Here is a 19,063-nt window from a genome sequence, read left to right as displayed (position 1 = left end):
CTATGTAGGTCAATAAATTTTTTCTGATGATATTTATAAAGGCAAAATGGAAAATACTCTAGCTGTACGTAATCATTCATTACATTTACATACTTAAAGGATAGCTGTTGTGTGATGTAAATATATACTTAAGCAGTGTTGTGTATATAAGGACTTGCTGTTTAGGGAGGACAAAACTAAATTCTTATGAAAAACAGACTATGCGTTTGAAATAACAAGCAAGGATGTATATAGGCTGTATGAATTTCATTGTGTTATTATTATTAACTTCATGGTATTATTTTGTTTTGTACTTTTTTACGTATAAATTGTTTGTGTCCCATTTCTTTGAAATGGCGTACATGTACCCTTGACAACATCCATACAATATTTATTGTCAACGGATGGATAAATAAAATAAATAAATAAATAATAATAAATAAATAAATAATAATAAATAAATAAATAAATAAATACTTTTCTGCTACACTCTGATGTGGAGGAAGACTTTTGGAACAATGAAACTTCTAACAAAGTACTACTCCACCACATAACAGAAAATGAATTACTTTAGTAAATAAACTTTGTCAACCAGATGACTTCTAGCAAATGTGCTAACAATATGACTACATGTTATCATTTGAAGGTGCAACATTAGAAGCAGTGACTCGAGTACTAACTTATTTCTGCAACGACAATATTATGAAATGGATAGATTGCTACCCACCGCATATAGAGGTGGTGTTGAGATGCAGACAGGCACAATGAAAAAGGCAACTAAACATTTCAGCTTTCGGGGAAAAAGGTCCTGCTTCATAAATAGAAAACACACGCACACACACAAAAGCACAACTCATACACACACACATGGCCATTGTCTCTGACTGCCGTGCCCTGACTGTGACTGTGTGTTTGACATGAGCAGTAATCTAGGATGGGTGGTGGGTGTAGGGAGGAAGCATGGGGGCAAAGGGGATGGGGGGGGGGGGGAGGGTAGCAAGGTATGGGTGGGGAAAAATCTTGTGCTGTTTGTGGGAGCATGGAGGAATATGGTGTGGACAGGATAGTGCTGCTAGGTGTAGAGTTGGGTGGCTGTGCTGGGAGGGTGAAGGGAAGGAGAGAGGCAGAAAAGAGAGAGGGGAGGAGTAGAGTAGATGAGGGGGAAAAGACTGTAGGTGCACTGGCAGAATAAAAGGTACATATAATGCTGAAGTGGGAGCATGGAAGGGGAGAGGTAGGTGAAGGATATGGACAAGGTTGAGGCCAGGATGGAGGATAGGTTGTATGGAGAATTTTGATCTGCACAGTTCAGAAAAGCTGGTGTTGGTAGGAAGGATCCAAAGGGCGCAGGCTGTGAAGCAGTTATCAAAGTGAAACACGTTCTATTGGGTAGCACATTCAGCAACTGTGTGGTCCAGCTGTCTCTTGGGCCACAGTTTGACGCTGGCCATTCATGATGACAGACAGCTCGTTATCATCGTGCCCTCATAGGAAGCAGCATGTTGGTTGCCGCTAAGTTTGAAGATTACATGGCTGCTTTCACAGTTAGCGCTGTCTTTGATGGAATAGGGTATGCCTATGACAGGACTGGAAGATGTATGGGAGAAATTTTTAATCTAGGTCTATTGCAGGGATATGAAACAAAGATCCAGTCAACAAAGAAAATTAGTTGAAAAAATTCTTGTATTTGCAAATTTTTATATTGTTGAAGGGAAGCATCATAAAAAACATACTAAAGATGCTGACTGGTGGGGTGTGAACATGGGCTGGGGGGGGGGGGGGGGAGATCAGGGAGAGCATTTAAAGGTTATTTTTTTGGGGTTTTGTTGATTAACTCATAAAACCATAGTTTCTAGCAAAACTTTTCCTGTACAGAATTGAAGTACATGAAATTTTCTGCAAAAAGGGTCCTATTCATTTTTTTTTATCTAGGACTAATATTTTCTGCATTGCAGGCTATGGAAACGTCAGTTTTTTAAAAATAAGCTTTTAATAGCAAAAAGTATTGTTTAATGTTAAATGACATACATAAAAAACAAATATTAAATGTGTATACCATATATAAGTGCAGAACAGGGGGTAAATTGTGTAACAGGGTGGAATGGAAGGCCAGGTGTTGGTTGGAAGCTTGAGGGTAGGAAAGTCGCTGGTTTCTGGTAATGTACTCCCCTCCTTCGTAGGTCTGCAGACTGTAGAGTGAACAGACAGTTCTCCATTCTCTCTACTGAACTACATAAACAAAGCAACTACATGGTGTTTCACAAAGTATTACCGACTATGAAACACTGGTGATGCAGTTTGCAGACGTGCATGAGAGTGTTCATTTTTCGCAAAGGGTGTTAACACTTTATGGAATACAGGTGTGAATTGCTATACTAATGCAAGAAACACATGTGGGTAGATTGTACGTAAGGCTTTGCACACTGTTCTACTCTGCTGCGGGAAAATTGATTCTTCATTACTATCCTGTACAACAGCTGTAGCACCCTTCTGGTAAGACAACTTCCCCTGCCACAAGTGTTCCTCACCTTTCAGTTTACAGACACACTATACCTCCCCCACATTTCCTGTCCAGTGCTCTCTTCTGATTTTGCGAATCATCTTCATTAAGTTCTTGTTTATTTACTGGAGCTATTTTCAGTTTGTTAAGTGAGTTTGTATTATCAGTTGTTAAGTGAGCTATTACGTGAAACAGCACCACAGCTGGAGCTGTCAACTGTGTGCTGCAATGAAGAGCCTGTTCCAAGTGTAACATGCTAGCAATAGGCATTCACAATGCTGATTTAGTAGTCTCCACTATCAGTGTCTGGAATGCATTTCACAGAGTGAGGGGTGTGAAATGCATCACTCCAGTCTCAGCTCTCCCAGTGAATGAAGAGACCCAGAGGCCCCAGTTAGCTCCCTCTATACCGTAACAGAAGTGGCTCACCTGGCTGTTATGGAACTTCAGATATTTCAACATAAGTCAAGCAATGCATTACAGCAAATTACTGTTGTAGGTTTCAACATGATTACTCCTATCCCATCAGGTGTATTGGCACCAACCCTGCAAGGTTTGCTGCTGATGTGAAAAGTGGCTCCACTCAGTGCAGCTTACTCTAAGTGCCAGGAATTCTTGGATGTATATGCAGTCTACCAGTAATAAAGGGTGAGAGAAAAGCAGTTACTTTATGGTCATACCTTAAAATACCACCAGGTGACTGCAACATGATTACATGGCTTTAAAATAGGCTGTCAACAACGGACAGCAACAAGATATCACATTTACCAATCCAATCCCTTCCCCATCAACAGTACGTAGCTCACTGACATCATCACACTTATAAGTTAAGAACTTCTTAGCTTTTGTGTATAGGAAAGTATTGTACATAAAACTCGTGTAACAAATGCACATAGTACTCACCCAGTAAACTGAAAATAACAGCACTGTGTAAACATAGGCTCAGTGAAATTTTTTGTCTAGTTCATAAGAGAACTGAAGAGGAAATGCTGGGGAGATGTAGTCTATCTGTAAACTGAAAACCAGCAGCGTGTGTGGAGGAGGAAGTCGTCCCTCTTGGGAGAACACTACAACTACAGTAGAGGATGACTAAGAATCAATTTCCCGTCTAGCAGCTCAGAACAGTCTACAGAGATTTATGTAGAATCTATCCATATGAATTTCCTTTGTTACTAATATTAACAACTTATATATGTATTCAGTATTGTGTTAACACACTTTGTAGAAAATAAACAACCCATGGGAGCATCGGTGCACTGTGTCACCAGTGATTCACAAGGCTAACTGTGGCAGTGGCAGTATAACTTTGTGAAACACCCTGTAGTTAATTTTTTGTTGTAGTGGTGTAGAGAGATTGGGAATCACTTGTCCACTCTTCAGTTTGCAGACCTATGAAGGAGGGAAACATGACCACAATCTGAGGACCTACCTTCCCTCACTGCTCTAACCCCCAGCACCATTTCCACCCTGTTACAGCCCCAGAAAACAATATATCCCTTAATATGGTTCTCATGCACTTAGATATGGTTCACACATTTAATATTTGTTCTTAGGGACTGATGACCTCAAATGTTAAGTCCCATAGTGCTTAGAGCCATTTGTTCTTAATTCCTTTTATTTAACAATAAACATTCATTTTATACCAATTAAAACACTTTTTTTTATAATCTGTGATTTTTTTCCCATCCCCAGTAGTGCAAGAACTATTAGTCCAAGACAAAAAATGAATAGGACCTTTTTGATAGGAAATTTAATGTAGTTTAGTTTTATACTGGGAAATATCTTCAATAGCAGCCACAATTTTAGAATTAATCAAGAAAAACAAAAAAGTTACTTTTACCGCCACCACCACCACCCGATGCCAACATTCCACTGGTCAAGATTTTTAGTATGTTTGTTTTTCATTACACTTCCCCCCACCCACCTCTACCACTGTACAAAAATTTGCGACTACTTGAATTTTTTTCCTCCTGTCAACCTTGTTTGGTCTTCCCTGACTGGGCTAAAGAATTTTGGTGAAGGGGTGGACAGGGATGACAAAGGATATTGCATAGGTTCGGCGGGCAGAGGAGGGCTACTGTAGATGGGGTGGGGAGGATGTTCCTTATTTTAGGGCATGATGATGCGTAGTTGAAAGCCTGGCAGAGAATGTTATTCAGTTGCTTTGGACCTGGACGGTAAGGGGTCAGAGAAGTGTACTCCATGGTCCAGCAATGGCCACCTGCATGCCAAAATCCTAAGCTAACCTATTCATGGATCATCTAGAGGAATCCTTCCTACCCACCCAGGATCCTAAACCTCTCATCTGATTCCGATTCATTGATAACATCTTTGTTACCTGAACCGAGTATGAGGAAGCCCTATCAACTTTCCTCCAGAACCTCAACACGCTTTCCTCCATTTGCTTCACCTGGTCCTTATCAGTCCAGCAAGTTACCTTCAGCTATATCAATTCCTCTGTCCACATCAAACCTATCAACCACCAACAATACCTGCACTTCCACAGCTACCACCCATCTTATACCAAGAAGTCCCTTCCAGACAGCCTAGCCATGCATGGTTGTCACATCTGTAGTAATGAACAATGCCTCTCCAAATATGCCAGGGGCATCACTGAGGCCCGCACATACTGAAATTACTTTTCCAACCTTGTTCAGGAGCCGGCCGCTGGTGGCCAAGCGGTTCTAGGCACTTCAGTCTGGAACCGCGCGACTGCTATGGTCGCAGGTTCGAATCCTGCCTCAGGCATGGATGTGTGTGATGTCCTTAGGTTAGTTAGGTTTGAGTAGTTCTAAGTTCTAGGGAACTAATGACCTGAGATGTTAAGTCCCATAGTGCTCAGAGCCATTTTTTTTAACCTTGTTAAGGAACAGATCTCCCATGCCTTGTCTCTCCAGTCACCAACCACCTCCCATGTACCCACTGTTCGGCTACAAAGGAGCACTTCGTCTACAAAAGAGCACGCCTCTCGCAACTCCGTACCATGCAGGACTGGTAAAGCCGAATCACATTCTCTGCCAGAGTTTGAACTACCTCTCATCACACCTGGAAATGAGAAATATCTTACCCACTACCCCCTCCCACCACTCCCACAGTGGTTCTCTGCTGCCCACAGAACCTACACAATATCCTCGTCCACCCTCTTTCTGTCCTGCTCCCCATCCCTCGCCTCATGTCCCTCTGACAGACCAAAATGCAGGTCCTGTCTCATGCATCCTCCCACAACCACCTACTCCAGTTGTGTCACAGGTGTCTCCTATCCCATCCAATCTAATGCATAGCTTACTGTGAAAGCAGCCACATGATATACAAAACAAGATTCAACTATTGTGCTGCTTTTTATGAGGGCATGACAATTAACAAGCTAGCTGACTGCACAAAAGGCCAGCACCAAACTGTGGTCAAGAAATAGCTGGACCATCCAGTTGCTGATCGTGCTACCCAACACAATGTGCTTTACATCAGTGACTGCTTCACAGCCTGTGCCATTTGAATCCTTCTTACCAGCGCCAGCTGTTCTGAATTGCACACTTCAGGACTATCCCTACAACATATCCTTCATTCCCGTAAGACCCTGGCCTCAGCCTTGGCTAATCCCTATTCTCCACCTACCTATCCCCTTCCATGCTCCCACTCTAGCACTGCACAAGCCTTTGGCCTTTGATTCTGCCAATGCACCTACAGTTTTTGCTCTTCTCTGTTTCTCTCCTCTCTTCTCCCATCCCCTTCTCTATTTCCTTCCCATCCCCTCCCCTTCTCTGTTTCTCTCCTCGCCTCTCCCCTTCTCCCTTTTTGGCTGTATATATATGAAATATATTTGTGTATCTGGTTGTACATTAGCTTCATATATAGTGTTCTGCAATATTACTTGACATTAGCAGTTGCATTTCAGACTTCATTTAGCTGTGTTAGTTGTATTGACATGCAGTTTTTACGTATGTACATATGACCTGTAACATTTAAACTGGCAACCTCAATCGCCGTAAATGGATATTTTGGAGCAGCTGGGTCAGTTTCAGGACCTGCAGTATGATACATAATTTGTCTGCTATTATACTTACATTGTATGCATCCATTCTGCAGTGAAATGCTGTTGTACAAGTGGCTGAAAGTAGTTGAATGCCAAAGTCGTGTTGTTCAATTACCTGTATCCATTAATTTGATAACAACCTCTGTCATTTTTACTTATCACTAATTTGGGACCTACTATTGTTTCACAGTACTCAGCTAATCTGAATAAGATATTTGTGAATATCAACAAAAATGTACCAGTGAAGTTTCGGCTGAATCCTCACGTCACAGATCTGTACGTACGTGCTCTCCCAGTGTATGTAAGCTCCAATGACCAGCAGCATGTAGTGGTGCGATGCTTAACTCATGTGGCATCTGACACTCAGGAAGGAAAAGGTAACATGACTAGTAGTCTTCTCATGCATAAACTAGTGTAGCTGATAAGTTGATTGTATTTCTGGCTCACAAAGGATGACAAATTTAGAAAATTGTATCTAGTATTTAAGATTTATTCACCGAACCTAAATATGTGAAGAAAAATTAATAAAAAGATAAAATATTCTACAAATAATTATGCACCCTAACCAACCTTGAAAAGATTGGTTTTCACTTGTTTCTAGTAACAATTGGTGTCTTTCTTACAGGATTGAGCTGGTTTATTCTCTTTTTATACACAGCTTAAGTTCGCCACTGGCTTTGAACAATATATTATGAGCTGTGCGACAGCAGCTATATATGTGTGGGTGTCTACTAATAAACTGCGCATTAAAATTTTAATATAAAGCAGTTGTAAAAGCTGTGATAACAGTTTGTGTACATATACCTTGTTAGATAAGAAAATGGTTACATATCTTACAATTCAAGACAGGTACCAAAGTGTTCGTTAGTCATGGTCCTCACCCATCTAGCCCCTTCACTGTTCCCATTCCAGCACTACACAGCCCTCTATTCCACCAACCAATGCACCCAGTCTTTTACTTCTCCCCTTTTCCGCTTTTCCGCTTAACCCCCCCCCCCCCCCCCCCCCCCCCCGCCTCCCTTCCCCTCCGCCCCACCCTCTCCCTACCTCAGCCCTGCATGCTCCCCAACAACACTTCACTGCCCACCACCCCTACCCTGCTATCCCTCCCCCTCCCTGCCCCAGCCACCTCCTTATCCCCTCCCCCCTCCCAGTTGCCTCTCCCATCATGCTGCTGCTTGTAGTGTGACTTCAGCTGCCAGAGGCTGTGTGTGTGTGTGTGTGTGTGTGTGTGTGTGTGTGTGTGTGTGTGGTCTATTTTTGATGAAGGCCTTGTTGGCTAACTTCTATAAGATTTACTCATTGAAATAGGATCCAAACTTGTTTCACATTTGGATGTAATTGTCAGTAGCCTTCACTTCATGTAGCAGATACGAGTTGAGAGCAGTACTAGATGTCATTACCCACCATATAATCACTTTTAGAAATTTTGATTGCTTCTCTTCTTTACTTTACAACCCTGTTCAAACCAGTGGTGGGAATTTTGTTAATTTATAAAACCATTAATGTGGAGAACAGCTTTATCGAACCACGGAGCGTTTTCAAACTATTGTTGTCAGATCTTGTGTCAGCACATTATCATGTTCCCAAATACCATTCTGGAGTCACACTCTCCAAGTGTACGTTCCTGTGCATAATAAGTGTTTTGACCATTAAACATTTTAATCATACAGAGAGCTCGGATCTAGGTGGTGGTGTGGTTAAGACAGACCTACCCCGTGTTCAGAAGGAGAGGTATTTAAATCACCATCCAGTCATCTAAAAGTATGAGACATCATCAGTGGGAAGTTAAACTATAATCTTTATCTTTTTAATGTTTAGAGACCTGCTTTGCCTGTTGCCTTACATATCAGTTGTGAACCAATTCCATATTTCCATCGGACTGAAGAGCCAATGGATGGGCACATACATGTGAGCCCTACACTGAAACAATATTGGATGCTTGGTGTTCCAGTTGCTGATGCGTTCATGATGCATTTCATTTCTTCCCTTCACTACACACTACCATTTCTGCACAGCAACACTGAACTACAGGCTTCATAGCTTACTACAATTTGTGCTCCCTCCAGAGCTGTCAAGTATCTAGCCATCTTACTTCTGCAGAGAAATTAGAAAATCCTGCATCAACTAAAATTGATTTAGATTGCAGTAATAATAAATGAACTATGAACTGTTGTGGTGGTTGTTTTTTTCTTTTCTCTTCTTCTTGGCATTCACTTAACAACTGAGGGCAGTGGTGTTTTGTAGAGTTGTCTGCGGTAACACTGTGGAAATCAATGTGGGATGTATGACGAACGTATTCGATGGGACAGAGTGACGAAATTTGGCATTAATGGACTAAGGCAGCAGATGACAAACATGAGTGACTTTGCTAACAGCACATCACAACATCACCCTGCAATACCTTCCTGGGCTTTTGGCTGTATCAGTCGGGCTGTAGATGACAGATGAGTCCCAATTCCAGTTGGCAAGAGCTGATTCTATGGTTTGAGTGTGGCATAGACCCCATGAAGCCATGGACCCAAGTTTGTCAACAAAGCACTGTGCAAGCTGGTGGTGACTCCATAATATTGTGAATGGAATGGAATGGTCTGGGTCCTCTGGTCCAACTGAACCGATCATTGACTGGAAATGGTTGTGTTCCGCTACTTGGAGACTACTTGCAGTAATTCATGGATTCATGTTCCCAAACAACAATGCAATTTTTTGTGGGTGACAGTGTACCATGTCACTGATTTGAAGAACATTCTGGACAGTTTGAGTGATTGATTTGGCCAACTGGATTGCCCGACATGAATCCCATCAAATATTTATGGCACTTAATCGAGAGGGCAGTACGTGCACAAAATCCTGCACTGACAACGCTTTCACAATTATGGATGGGTATAGAGGCAACATGGCTCAATATTTCTGTAGGGGCTTCCAAGGACTTGCTGAGTCCATGCCATGTCAAGTTGCTGCACTATGTCAGGCAAAGGAGGTCTGACACAGTACTAAGAGGTATCCCATAACTTTTGTCACCTCAGTGTATGTGAAAGTATGACAATATTTACTGAACTTGAGCAACAGTGAGTACATGTTCCCGTAGCTAAAGCTTAATTGCCCTCTCCAATGGAAATTTAACATGAGTGGGACACAAATGACAACCAAAAGAATGATGAGCATATGCTTACTGTGCTCATGAATGATGTAATTATGATAGACACAAGCCAACTATTTGCCAGGTATTGAAAATTATTCTGAATAAATTTCTCAACTAGAAAAACCAAACATTCTGTCATAAAAGGATACCAGTGACAATGAGTCTAACAAATTGAAATTAGGAAGTTTTACATGTGATTTTAAAAGAAATAGAGCTATAGTTAGAACAAAAATGATGTATAACTGTTACTGTAACTTCAGAATATTGCCATCAAAATTTCTAATTTTATTTACATAGCATACTCAAAATGCGTAATATGGCATAAGACATGACAAACACTCATGCTGAAACACTCACCTTGTTGACAAAAAACTGTAGGGCAATTTTTTCTCCATGCTTACTGTGTATGAGAAACTGTGCTGTTGCCTAAATGCCATATGACTCCAAAAATACACAACCTAAGAAAATTTTTTCCCCATTCATCTATCACAATAAATTAACACAACAGAAATATGATTTAGGATACTTTGCTACTCACCAGACCTCTCTCTCTCTCTCTCTCTCTCTCTCTCTCTCTCTCTCTCTCTCTCTCTGTGTGTGTGTGTGTGTGTGTGTGTGTGTGTGTGTGTGTGTGTGTGTGTGTGTCTGGAGAGCTGCCACTCTGCCTCCCTAATTCATATTGTAGTTTTTCCATTGTGGGTTTTCCAGTGTTCAAAAACACAACAAAACTTACTAACAACTACTGCATAATCGTACTTGAAGTCGGCTTTCCAGTTGCGTCTGCACACTATGCAAAAAAAATTACCCGGAAACTGAATAAATTACAAATAGACAAAAGGAACTATCCCAAATCCAACTAACAAAATAATTCCACACCTTCCAATAGAAAATACTCATGTTAACTACAACCTCCACACACAGTGTGCATGCCTACACCGTAAATAAATATGGTATTCATATATCCATGACTGTGCACCTGTGCATGTCACAATAAATGAAAAGAAAACAAAACAAACTTAAACTACAAGCTACACACACACACACGAGCACACACAGTAGAAAAAAGGCTACATACCAAAAAATTATACATAAAGTAAGTTTCTTCTGAAATGCATGAGCAAGCAATTAATCTTACAACTACAGCTAAAACTAACCTAACCTAGGACATCCTTCAGACAGCATAATTACAAACATAGCAAAACATGTGCACATGAGATGTCTTACTTCTACATAAATAACTGTAATTCACATCACACGATTTTTCTTTCACCCAGATGAACACCACATCTCTGACTTCATGTTAACAGTTGGATATCATCCCTGTTTTTTTCACTCAGCTGCCTCCTTCTCTATGTGGTGCTTTATTTACAGCATCCTCTCTTTTGGCTGTTGACATAGTAGTATTGGGCAGACACTCAGTAATTTCTGTCAATAGAAATGCATGCTTATCTCAGATCATCACCTCACCAGGGGAGAAACCAGTGGCTTTACTCCTAATGCTGTTGTAATGTCTTTGAATAAGTGCCCTTACTCAACCCACTTTATGTGCAATGAACTGTCATCATTCCTGCCTAGCTGCTTGTATCTCTTGGCTGGATGGCAAACACACTTGAATGTGTTTTATGCAGTAATGTGGCATACAATCTTTCCACGTGTTTTTAAATGAACTGTGTAAGAATGTGCAACAATTAGTTCTATACATTCAGTTAAAATCAATAATTTTGTACTTTGCTTCAGGTAATTTTTGAAGCATGTTACAAATCTTAATGGCAGTGTAGCAAAAAGTTACATGGCTAGTACTTTGCTTCCGATTAATAAATCAACAATATCTTCACAGCAGTTAAAAAGATATTCTCAATGAACCTGAACCAGAATAGTGGTTGGGAGTTCTGGGAGGCTAGGGAGGTTTCCTTTAGATGGGCCATAAACAGGTTGGCATAGGAGGGTGCCTTGTGGGTGCCCATGGTTGTGCCACTCCAAGAATCAGCTACAAAGGACGACTCCCCCTTGTCATCCAGTATCGCCCCGGACTGGAACAGCTTTGCCAGGCCTTTGATGATAGTAACCATTTCCTTCACTGACTCCCCTTTATCTCCTGAGTACCTACCCATTATTGTTGATGGTACCTCCCTGTACACCCGTATCCCTCATGCCCATGGCCTTGCTGCTATTGAACACTTCCTCTCCAAACATCCTTCAGAATCCAAACACACCACCTTATTCCTTATACACCTTACCAACTATATCCTGACCCACAATTACTTTTCCTTTGAAGGGAAAGCTTACAAACAAATCTGCAGAATAGTCCTGCGCACCCACATGGTACCCTCCTATGCCAACATGTTTAGGAGCTATTTAGAGGAAACCTTCCTTGCCTCCCAAAACGCCCAACCTCTAGAATGTTTGACACTCCTTGATGATTTCTTCATGATCTGGATGTAGAACTAAAACAACCTATGGACATTTCTTCATAAATGCAGCACCTTTTCTCCCATCTGCTTCACATGGTCCTCCTCTATCCAACGTGTCACTTTCCTGGAAGTTGACCTCCACCTCGCTGATGGCTCCATCCATACCTCTGTCCACATTAGGCCCACTAACCGCCAACAGTAAGTGCATTTAAATAGCTCCCACCTCTTCCACACCAAAAAATCCCTCGCATACAGAGTAGCCACCTGTAGAGTATGTATCTGCAGTGATGAAAATTCTCTTGCCCAGTATGCTGAAGGCTGCCCAAAGCCCTTCACAGACAGGCAGTACCCCCCAAATCTATCCCACAAACAGATTTCCTGTGCCACTCCTCACACACCCTCAATCCTCCCACAACCCCCAAGGAGCGCCCCCTCGTCACCCAGCATCACCGTAAACAGGAGCAACTTAAGCATATCTTTTGCCAAGGCTTTGATTATCTCTCATCCTACCCTGAAATGAGGGACATACCACCTAATATACTTCCCACCCTTACGCCACTTCCACTCTGAACCCTGAGGCAGATCAAGATGCAAGACTGTACAATCCACCCATTCAGAACCTTCTATTCCAGCTTATTGTACCCCATCAGAGGCTGGGGCCACGTGTAAAGCAGCTGTGCCATATAACAACATAAGCGAGTGTGTTTATATTCTACAAGAACTTTTGTAAAACATATATAATTTAATTGCATAAAGATAAGTCAGTAACAAGTTTTGAACTCAAGTATGAATACCCAATGTATTACACCATTTACTTTCAAAATAAAAAAATCAGATACGGTTTTGAAAATAAGTTTGTGATGGTTTCCAGCTGGTAGACAATTTTAAAATAAATATAATATCTTTTTCAAATGTAATCAGGTTTACACTTCATTATAATATTAGATACTGACTAATAAAGTAATGGTCATAAGTTCATGAAATTGTAGTGTTCAAAATATGGGAGTGTATTGAGTAGTAAAATAAAGGTGTCTTGGTCTGGTACACTATGACTTTGACCTGTTACCTGACAATACCATCTATCTAGTTTATCACCTCTGTAAAATATTTGTCCAGTTTGGAAAGTACAGTTTCGCTTGTTGCCCTCTGTATCAGTTATAGCTGTATAAGTTTCAAACACCCAGCCACAATACCAAATATATATTTCATTCCACGTCTAGAGGCTTGAAGGACCCTAAAAATATCCACAGCCAGTAACACTACTTTACAAGGAATAATACTGTGCATCTCTCATGGGCGGGATACCATACGGTGTTCCACCCTGTCATATTTCTCATATGCAGCCAGCTGTCTGTGCACTCTTCTTAACAAATATGTACATACTCATTGAGTACGTGTATGCACTTCTTGGTGAGCATTACTCAGATGAATATAATCCTAGAACTTCCACCTGGTCATCCCGAAAGACTCCAGTGCTCTGTTTGCTTAATCTGCCTCTTAAAATAATCCCATTAAGAATTTTGTAAAAAAGGCAACTTCTCATACCTCTTGCTATACTATTTAGGAATTTAATCTTTACAAGTTTCAACATAGGCTCTCCATTCTGCAATTACTACATATCACACATATTTCCTTTTCTTCATCTACTCCCTTTATATAAAGTAGATGTAACTTGTCAGGAGCTTTTTTCTGATATTTGTCTACTTCCTCCATCGGTGGTCTAGTTAAAACATCCTTGACACTATTCTTACTCCCCTATACTGGATTGTGTAGTCAAATTGCTGCAGAAATACCACACACAGCATTAGGCACCTGTTCAGCACCTTACATTACTGTAGGTGGCTGAGAGCTTTTCAGTCAGAGAGTGCCAATACCTTTCCTGCCTTAAGATAATTTTTTGAAAGCAAAACACAATTGCCATCAGCTCCTCAGAGATACCACAACCACAGTCATGTTTGAATATTATGTTGTTAGCAAATGCCATACTTCACTGCTCTCTTCGCTCATCTCCAATCTTCTTGTGGAATAGTTTTGCTACTTCATCATTAATTAGCTCAGAGCCCTTATGCAAACTTACCACTTTAAAATCCTAGAACAGATGGGTGGAGACGGGTCTGACTGACAGTGTGTTTCATTTATGTTCCAGAATAAGTAAAATATAAATTTTCAGCAGCAGTGTCAAAAATACTTCTTTTAATGCTTGTTAGTATTTAAATTTTCCATACTGTTCTTAAAAAAGATTGTATTCCTCCAAAAATCTGAAAACCAAAATAAGCAGGAATTTAAAAACATTCTTGAATGTTTAAAAAATTCACTGTTGAGAGTTCACATCCTTAATGTTATGACTTCAGGATTGTCACACACAATATTGCACATTTAGTACATAGTACAATCTAATAAAAAAGGATTTTCATTCGTTGCGATATACATGTTACTGATTTGATTTGTATGTCCTTCACAACCTTCACATAACATTATAGAATGAATGGGACAGTCACAGCCACCTTCCACATATTTTACAAAAATATTTTGTTTGATTGACTTTACATTCATAACAGTCAACTCATTTGCCTTCTGGAAAAGCTTACTTCTCAGCAGTAATCCCAGACAAGCATGCTGCCCTGTGCCACATGTGGTTTTATCAGTTCCTAACCTAATTGCTTGAGAAGCAGTCTTCTTGAAATATCCAATCCTGTGTTTGCTTTGTATACTAAAAGTGCTTTTATATCAGCAATGTTCATAATGACATGAAACACTCACAATTGCTGCCATCTTGTTTGTCTTCCAACATTATATTATGAATACATCTCATAAACTTCATCCAGTCCACTTGTTGATTTATAGGGCATAATAATCCGTAGCTTCTTCAAATTATCTGTTCCTTCATCATTTTTATTGTTGGTATACATTGATGATAGCAAAAGTACACATTTATTTTTCTTTAGCACATATTACACCAATGCAAAATTGTTGCTAAATCCAAATATGGATAGATGTATTTCTCTTTTCTGGTGAGGCAAGAATTCCAAAGGAATTTCTCTTTTATTTTTGTACAGTGTTCAAACAAGTGTAACGTTACAATCTGTGAAAAGTTTTCTAGCAAGAGTGCAGCTTGTGAACCAATTGTAAAGGGTAATATTCCTTCCTGTACCCTTCACTGGCTCTTCGAGTCTGAGCACGTTATCATCAGCTGTGTTAGTCACTTGGAAGATTCCTGCAGGTTGTAGTCCCATGTGTACTTCCAAATTTTGTACATAGTATATTTTTGCATCATCCATGATAAATATTTTGATCCATACTTTCCAGGTTTTGAAGGATGTACACTGATCAACCAGAACATGATGACCATCTCCTTAATAGCTGGTATGTCCATCTTTGGCACAGATAACAGCAGTGACATGTCATGGCATGGAAGTAGTGAGCTCTTGGTAGGTTGCTGCAAGGAGTTGGCACTGCATCTGCACACACAAGGTACCTAATCCCCATAAATTTCGCGAAGGGGGCCAATAAGCTGTGACACCACATTCAGTCACATCCCAGATGTGTCCGATCGGGTTCAGACCTGGTGAGTTGGGGGGGGGGGGGGGGCAGCACATCAACTGGAACTCGCCACTGTGTCCCTCAAACCACTCCATCACACTCCTGGCCTAGTGACATGGCGTATTATCTTGTTGAAAAATGCCACTGCTATCGGTAAACATGATAGTCATGAAGGGGTGTACGTGGTCTGCAACCAGTGTACAGTACTCCTTGCTATCATGGTGCCTTGCATGAGCTCCACTGGACCTGTGGTTGCTCCATGACTGTTCCCAAGAGCATAATGGAGCCAGCTTGTCTACATCCCACAATATAAGTGTCAATGAGCTGTTCCCTGGAAGACTACAGATTTGCACTCTCCTCTCAGCATAATATAGGAGGTATTGGGCTTCATCAAATCATGCAACGCTCTGCCACTGCGCCAATGTTCAGTGCTGAAGGTCATGTGCTAATTTCAGTCGTAATTGTCAATATCATTGGTGTTAATGTTGCCACATGCATAGGTTGTTGGCTGCAGAGGCTCATTGTTTGGGGTGTTTGGTGCAGTTTCTGTTCAACACACTTGTACTCTGCCCAGCATTGAAGTTTGTTGTTAGTCCCACCACAGTTCACTGCCTGTCCCATTTTACGTTCTCCCAACCTATGATGTGTAACATCTGTAATGGGGGATGACCATCCAACCCCATGACATCTGGGCGTGGTTTCACATCTGCCTAGGTCTGGGAGACCCAGCCTGTCCATTCATGGGTTAACTTCAGTTTTTAGATTTTGGATTACTCATTGGGATAATCAGACCAATAACAAGCCCCATATGTAAGGTCCCCTGGCTCTTTCAACTAATAAAATAGTTTCAAAAGTTGTGATCAAGAGAGTTGGCTAAATATGTTATCTAGTAAAAAATCTGACTCCAGAACAATGCTAAAAGGTGGCTGCAATCCTTTTGGGCAACTTGAATGTAGAATCATTGAATTTTTACTGAATATCTTCACAATACTTGAAAGCTATGAAACATTGAATTTTTACTGAATATCTTCACAATACTTGAAAGCTATGAAACATTGCAGCATTTACAAATAAAATTAGTAAAATCACGTAGTTCATCTTCTCTTCAGGTATTAGGCAGGAATTGCCTGTTACAGTACCCATCTCTGTTGGGGTCTTCCTCTGTCTCTTCTCCCATGGCACTTATAATTTCTTGCCTTTAAGGGAAGTCTCTCACTCTCCATTCTTTGTAGTTGTTTGTTGCACTTTCTTCTGTAATCTAGAATTTTATGATTGAGGCTAAAGATTTGCAGTTCATCTCTAATATCTTGATTTCTTAGCCTGTCTTCTCTTGTGTAACCTTTAACACCTCTAAGGAATTTCATTTCTTGTGCCTTAATCCGGCTTTCTTGCTTCTTGGTAATCACCAAGCTCTCACTTCCATAGAGCAGTTTGGGAGCTGCTACAGTTTTGTAAAATTTAATTTGAGAGTCTTTCCTGGTTTTGTTTTTTAGATTCAATAGTTAACTTAAATAAATGAAACTGACAACCATTAATGATTGAAAATTGCACAAAATTAATTTTATTAAGTAGGATTGAAATCATATGCAAATGATGGCCACACAGTAGAAGAGGTAAAACAACACTGGTTTTGACGTGAACAGTGCATCAGCAAAGTTCATAAATGTGTGCACTGAAGCTAGCAGTATGTCCATCTAGACATAGAAAACTCCCACATGAAGTTATCATACAGGGGTGCTGAACTCAAAGTCCACAAGAGCCTTAATTTTAAGAAAATGAGAAACTAATATTTAGTATCTGGTATTATGATTATTGAATTGCAGCAATAAAACTGTCTGATATCTACTTAGTTTCTCATTAACACTAATAGTTTGTGAGAAAATAGTTTGATGGTCTTTAGTTCACTGTAGCACATTGTAACACTCTGCAAAAATTCGTATTTCAGCTCAGTTCAGAGTCTTAATGTCCATCGAAAGTTAAAAGTTCTCACAGCCACAAACAGCCATCACTCGCAAATGATGAAATACAAGAAGTTCAATGCATTGAGCATGGTTCAAAGGTTTTTCACACTTTATACAGCGAACACATTGCCAGAATCTATCTTTTGCAGCGTTGAGGCTAAGCTGCTATTAAGAATGCCCTGTGACTACCGAGCTGAAACTGAGTACGTGTGGCACTGGTGCATCTTGCTCATATAGTGTCGCTGATGTTACCATCATGTTCTTTACAACTAAAATCATTTTCATGACCATCTTTCAAATTTTGTACAACTTTAAAACACAACCCTCTTTCTTGCTCCCATTCCCTGCCTTCAAACAATATTCTAAGTCTATTGGTTCTTTCGTTATTAATAAAATACATATTGTTCACTATTTACAACTTTAGAAAATGTGTTTATAAATTACGTAGTCCTTTTATTCTGAATCTCTTCTGGTGGACTTTCACATGTTGCCTTCAGAACTTACAGTATACTCATTGTATTCACATGGCAAAAGCCTTTTTAATGACAGTTTAAACAATTTTAATATTACCATCGTAAACACTGAAAATTGTTGTATCACTAAGACAGGAAGCAGGTAATGGATGTGCCTACACTGTTATGTTACACCACAGAGTAAAAAAGGGCATGAAATTATAATTTTTCTTAAGTTCACACTAGCACAGTCACGGGCGACACCAGGCAGGCTATGCAGCAGCAAGAAACAATCATCACTGTAAGTTAATTGTGTACATACATGAGCACACATACATTGACACCAACGGCCAGGCACAAGTTGCACAGTCAGAGAGAGAGAGAGAGAGAGAGAGAGAGAGAGAGAGAGAGAGAGAGGCAACAAGCACTACTTCAGGCGTAATGACAGCTTTTGTTGACTTGACAATGCAGTTAAGAGTCTTAACAAATTGTTAAGCAGACACAGCAGAACTGGAATCATTGACCACTACTAAGGAAGCGGGCCACATTCGGTCCAACAGGGCCTCTTGTCATTACATCTTGCCTGTCTCCATAAATACCACAGTTCTCCAGCTCTGAATTGAGATGGTCATTAGGATCGATGATGTTCACACCGAAACACTCGATTCAGTGATTACTGTGGTATAGTGACAACCATGTATTAAATGTTCAAACACTTCTAGTGCACATGCTGCTTGCTATTCCTGAGACGTCAGCATCCAAGTAACCATGACCTGCCTCTCATGGGACTTCACACTGGTCACCGCCTACCACATCACAATGGGGAGACTGAGGATCTTCCAACAGCAGTACATCTCACCATGCTTGTCACACTGTCATCTTCATATACATCACTGCTGGGAGAGGGACATCTGGTGCCTCTGTTTCTGATGATTGGTGCAGGCACTTCTGAGTGCAAAACTTACCTTTACAGTGGGGTCAGGATCAGTGGACTACCAACTTCCGACAGTGCGGTGTATCCAGATGGGTTGTCAAGGTCATAGTCATC

General features: G+C 40.6%; 1 protein-coding gene across 1 annotated transcript in view; it reads left to right on the top strand.

Moving 5' to 3' along the window:
- The window catches only part of LOC124545229 (cellular tumor antigen p53-like), an 85,686-nt gene that overhangs the window by 22,741 nt on the left and 43,882 nt on the right, over window positions 1-19,063 (top strand). Inside the window, exon 4 of the mRNA XM_047124100.1 lies at window positions 6,700-6,886. Within this exon, the coding sequence (XP_046980056.1) occupies window positions 6,700-6,886 (187 nt within the window). The remainder of the gene's footprint in view (window positions 1-6,699; window positions 6,887-19,063) is intronic.

The sequence above is a fragment of the Schistocerca americana genome, chromosome 8 (assembly GCF_021461395.2).
Source record: "Schistocerca americana isolate TAMUIC-IGC-003095 chromosome 8, iqSchAmer2.1, whole genome shotgun sequence".
In the NCBI taxonomy this organism is placed as follows: Eukaryota; Metazoa; Arthropoda; class Insecta; order Orthoptera; family Acrididae; genus Schistocerca; species Schistocerca americana.
This window is presented reverse-complemented; position numbering and strand designations above follow the sequence as displayed.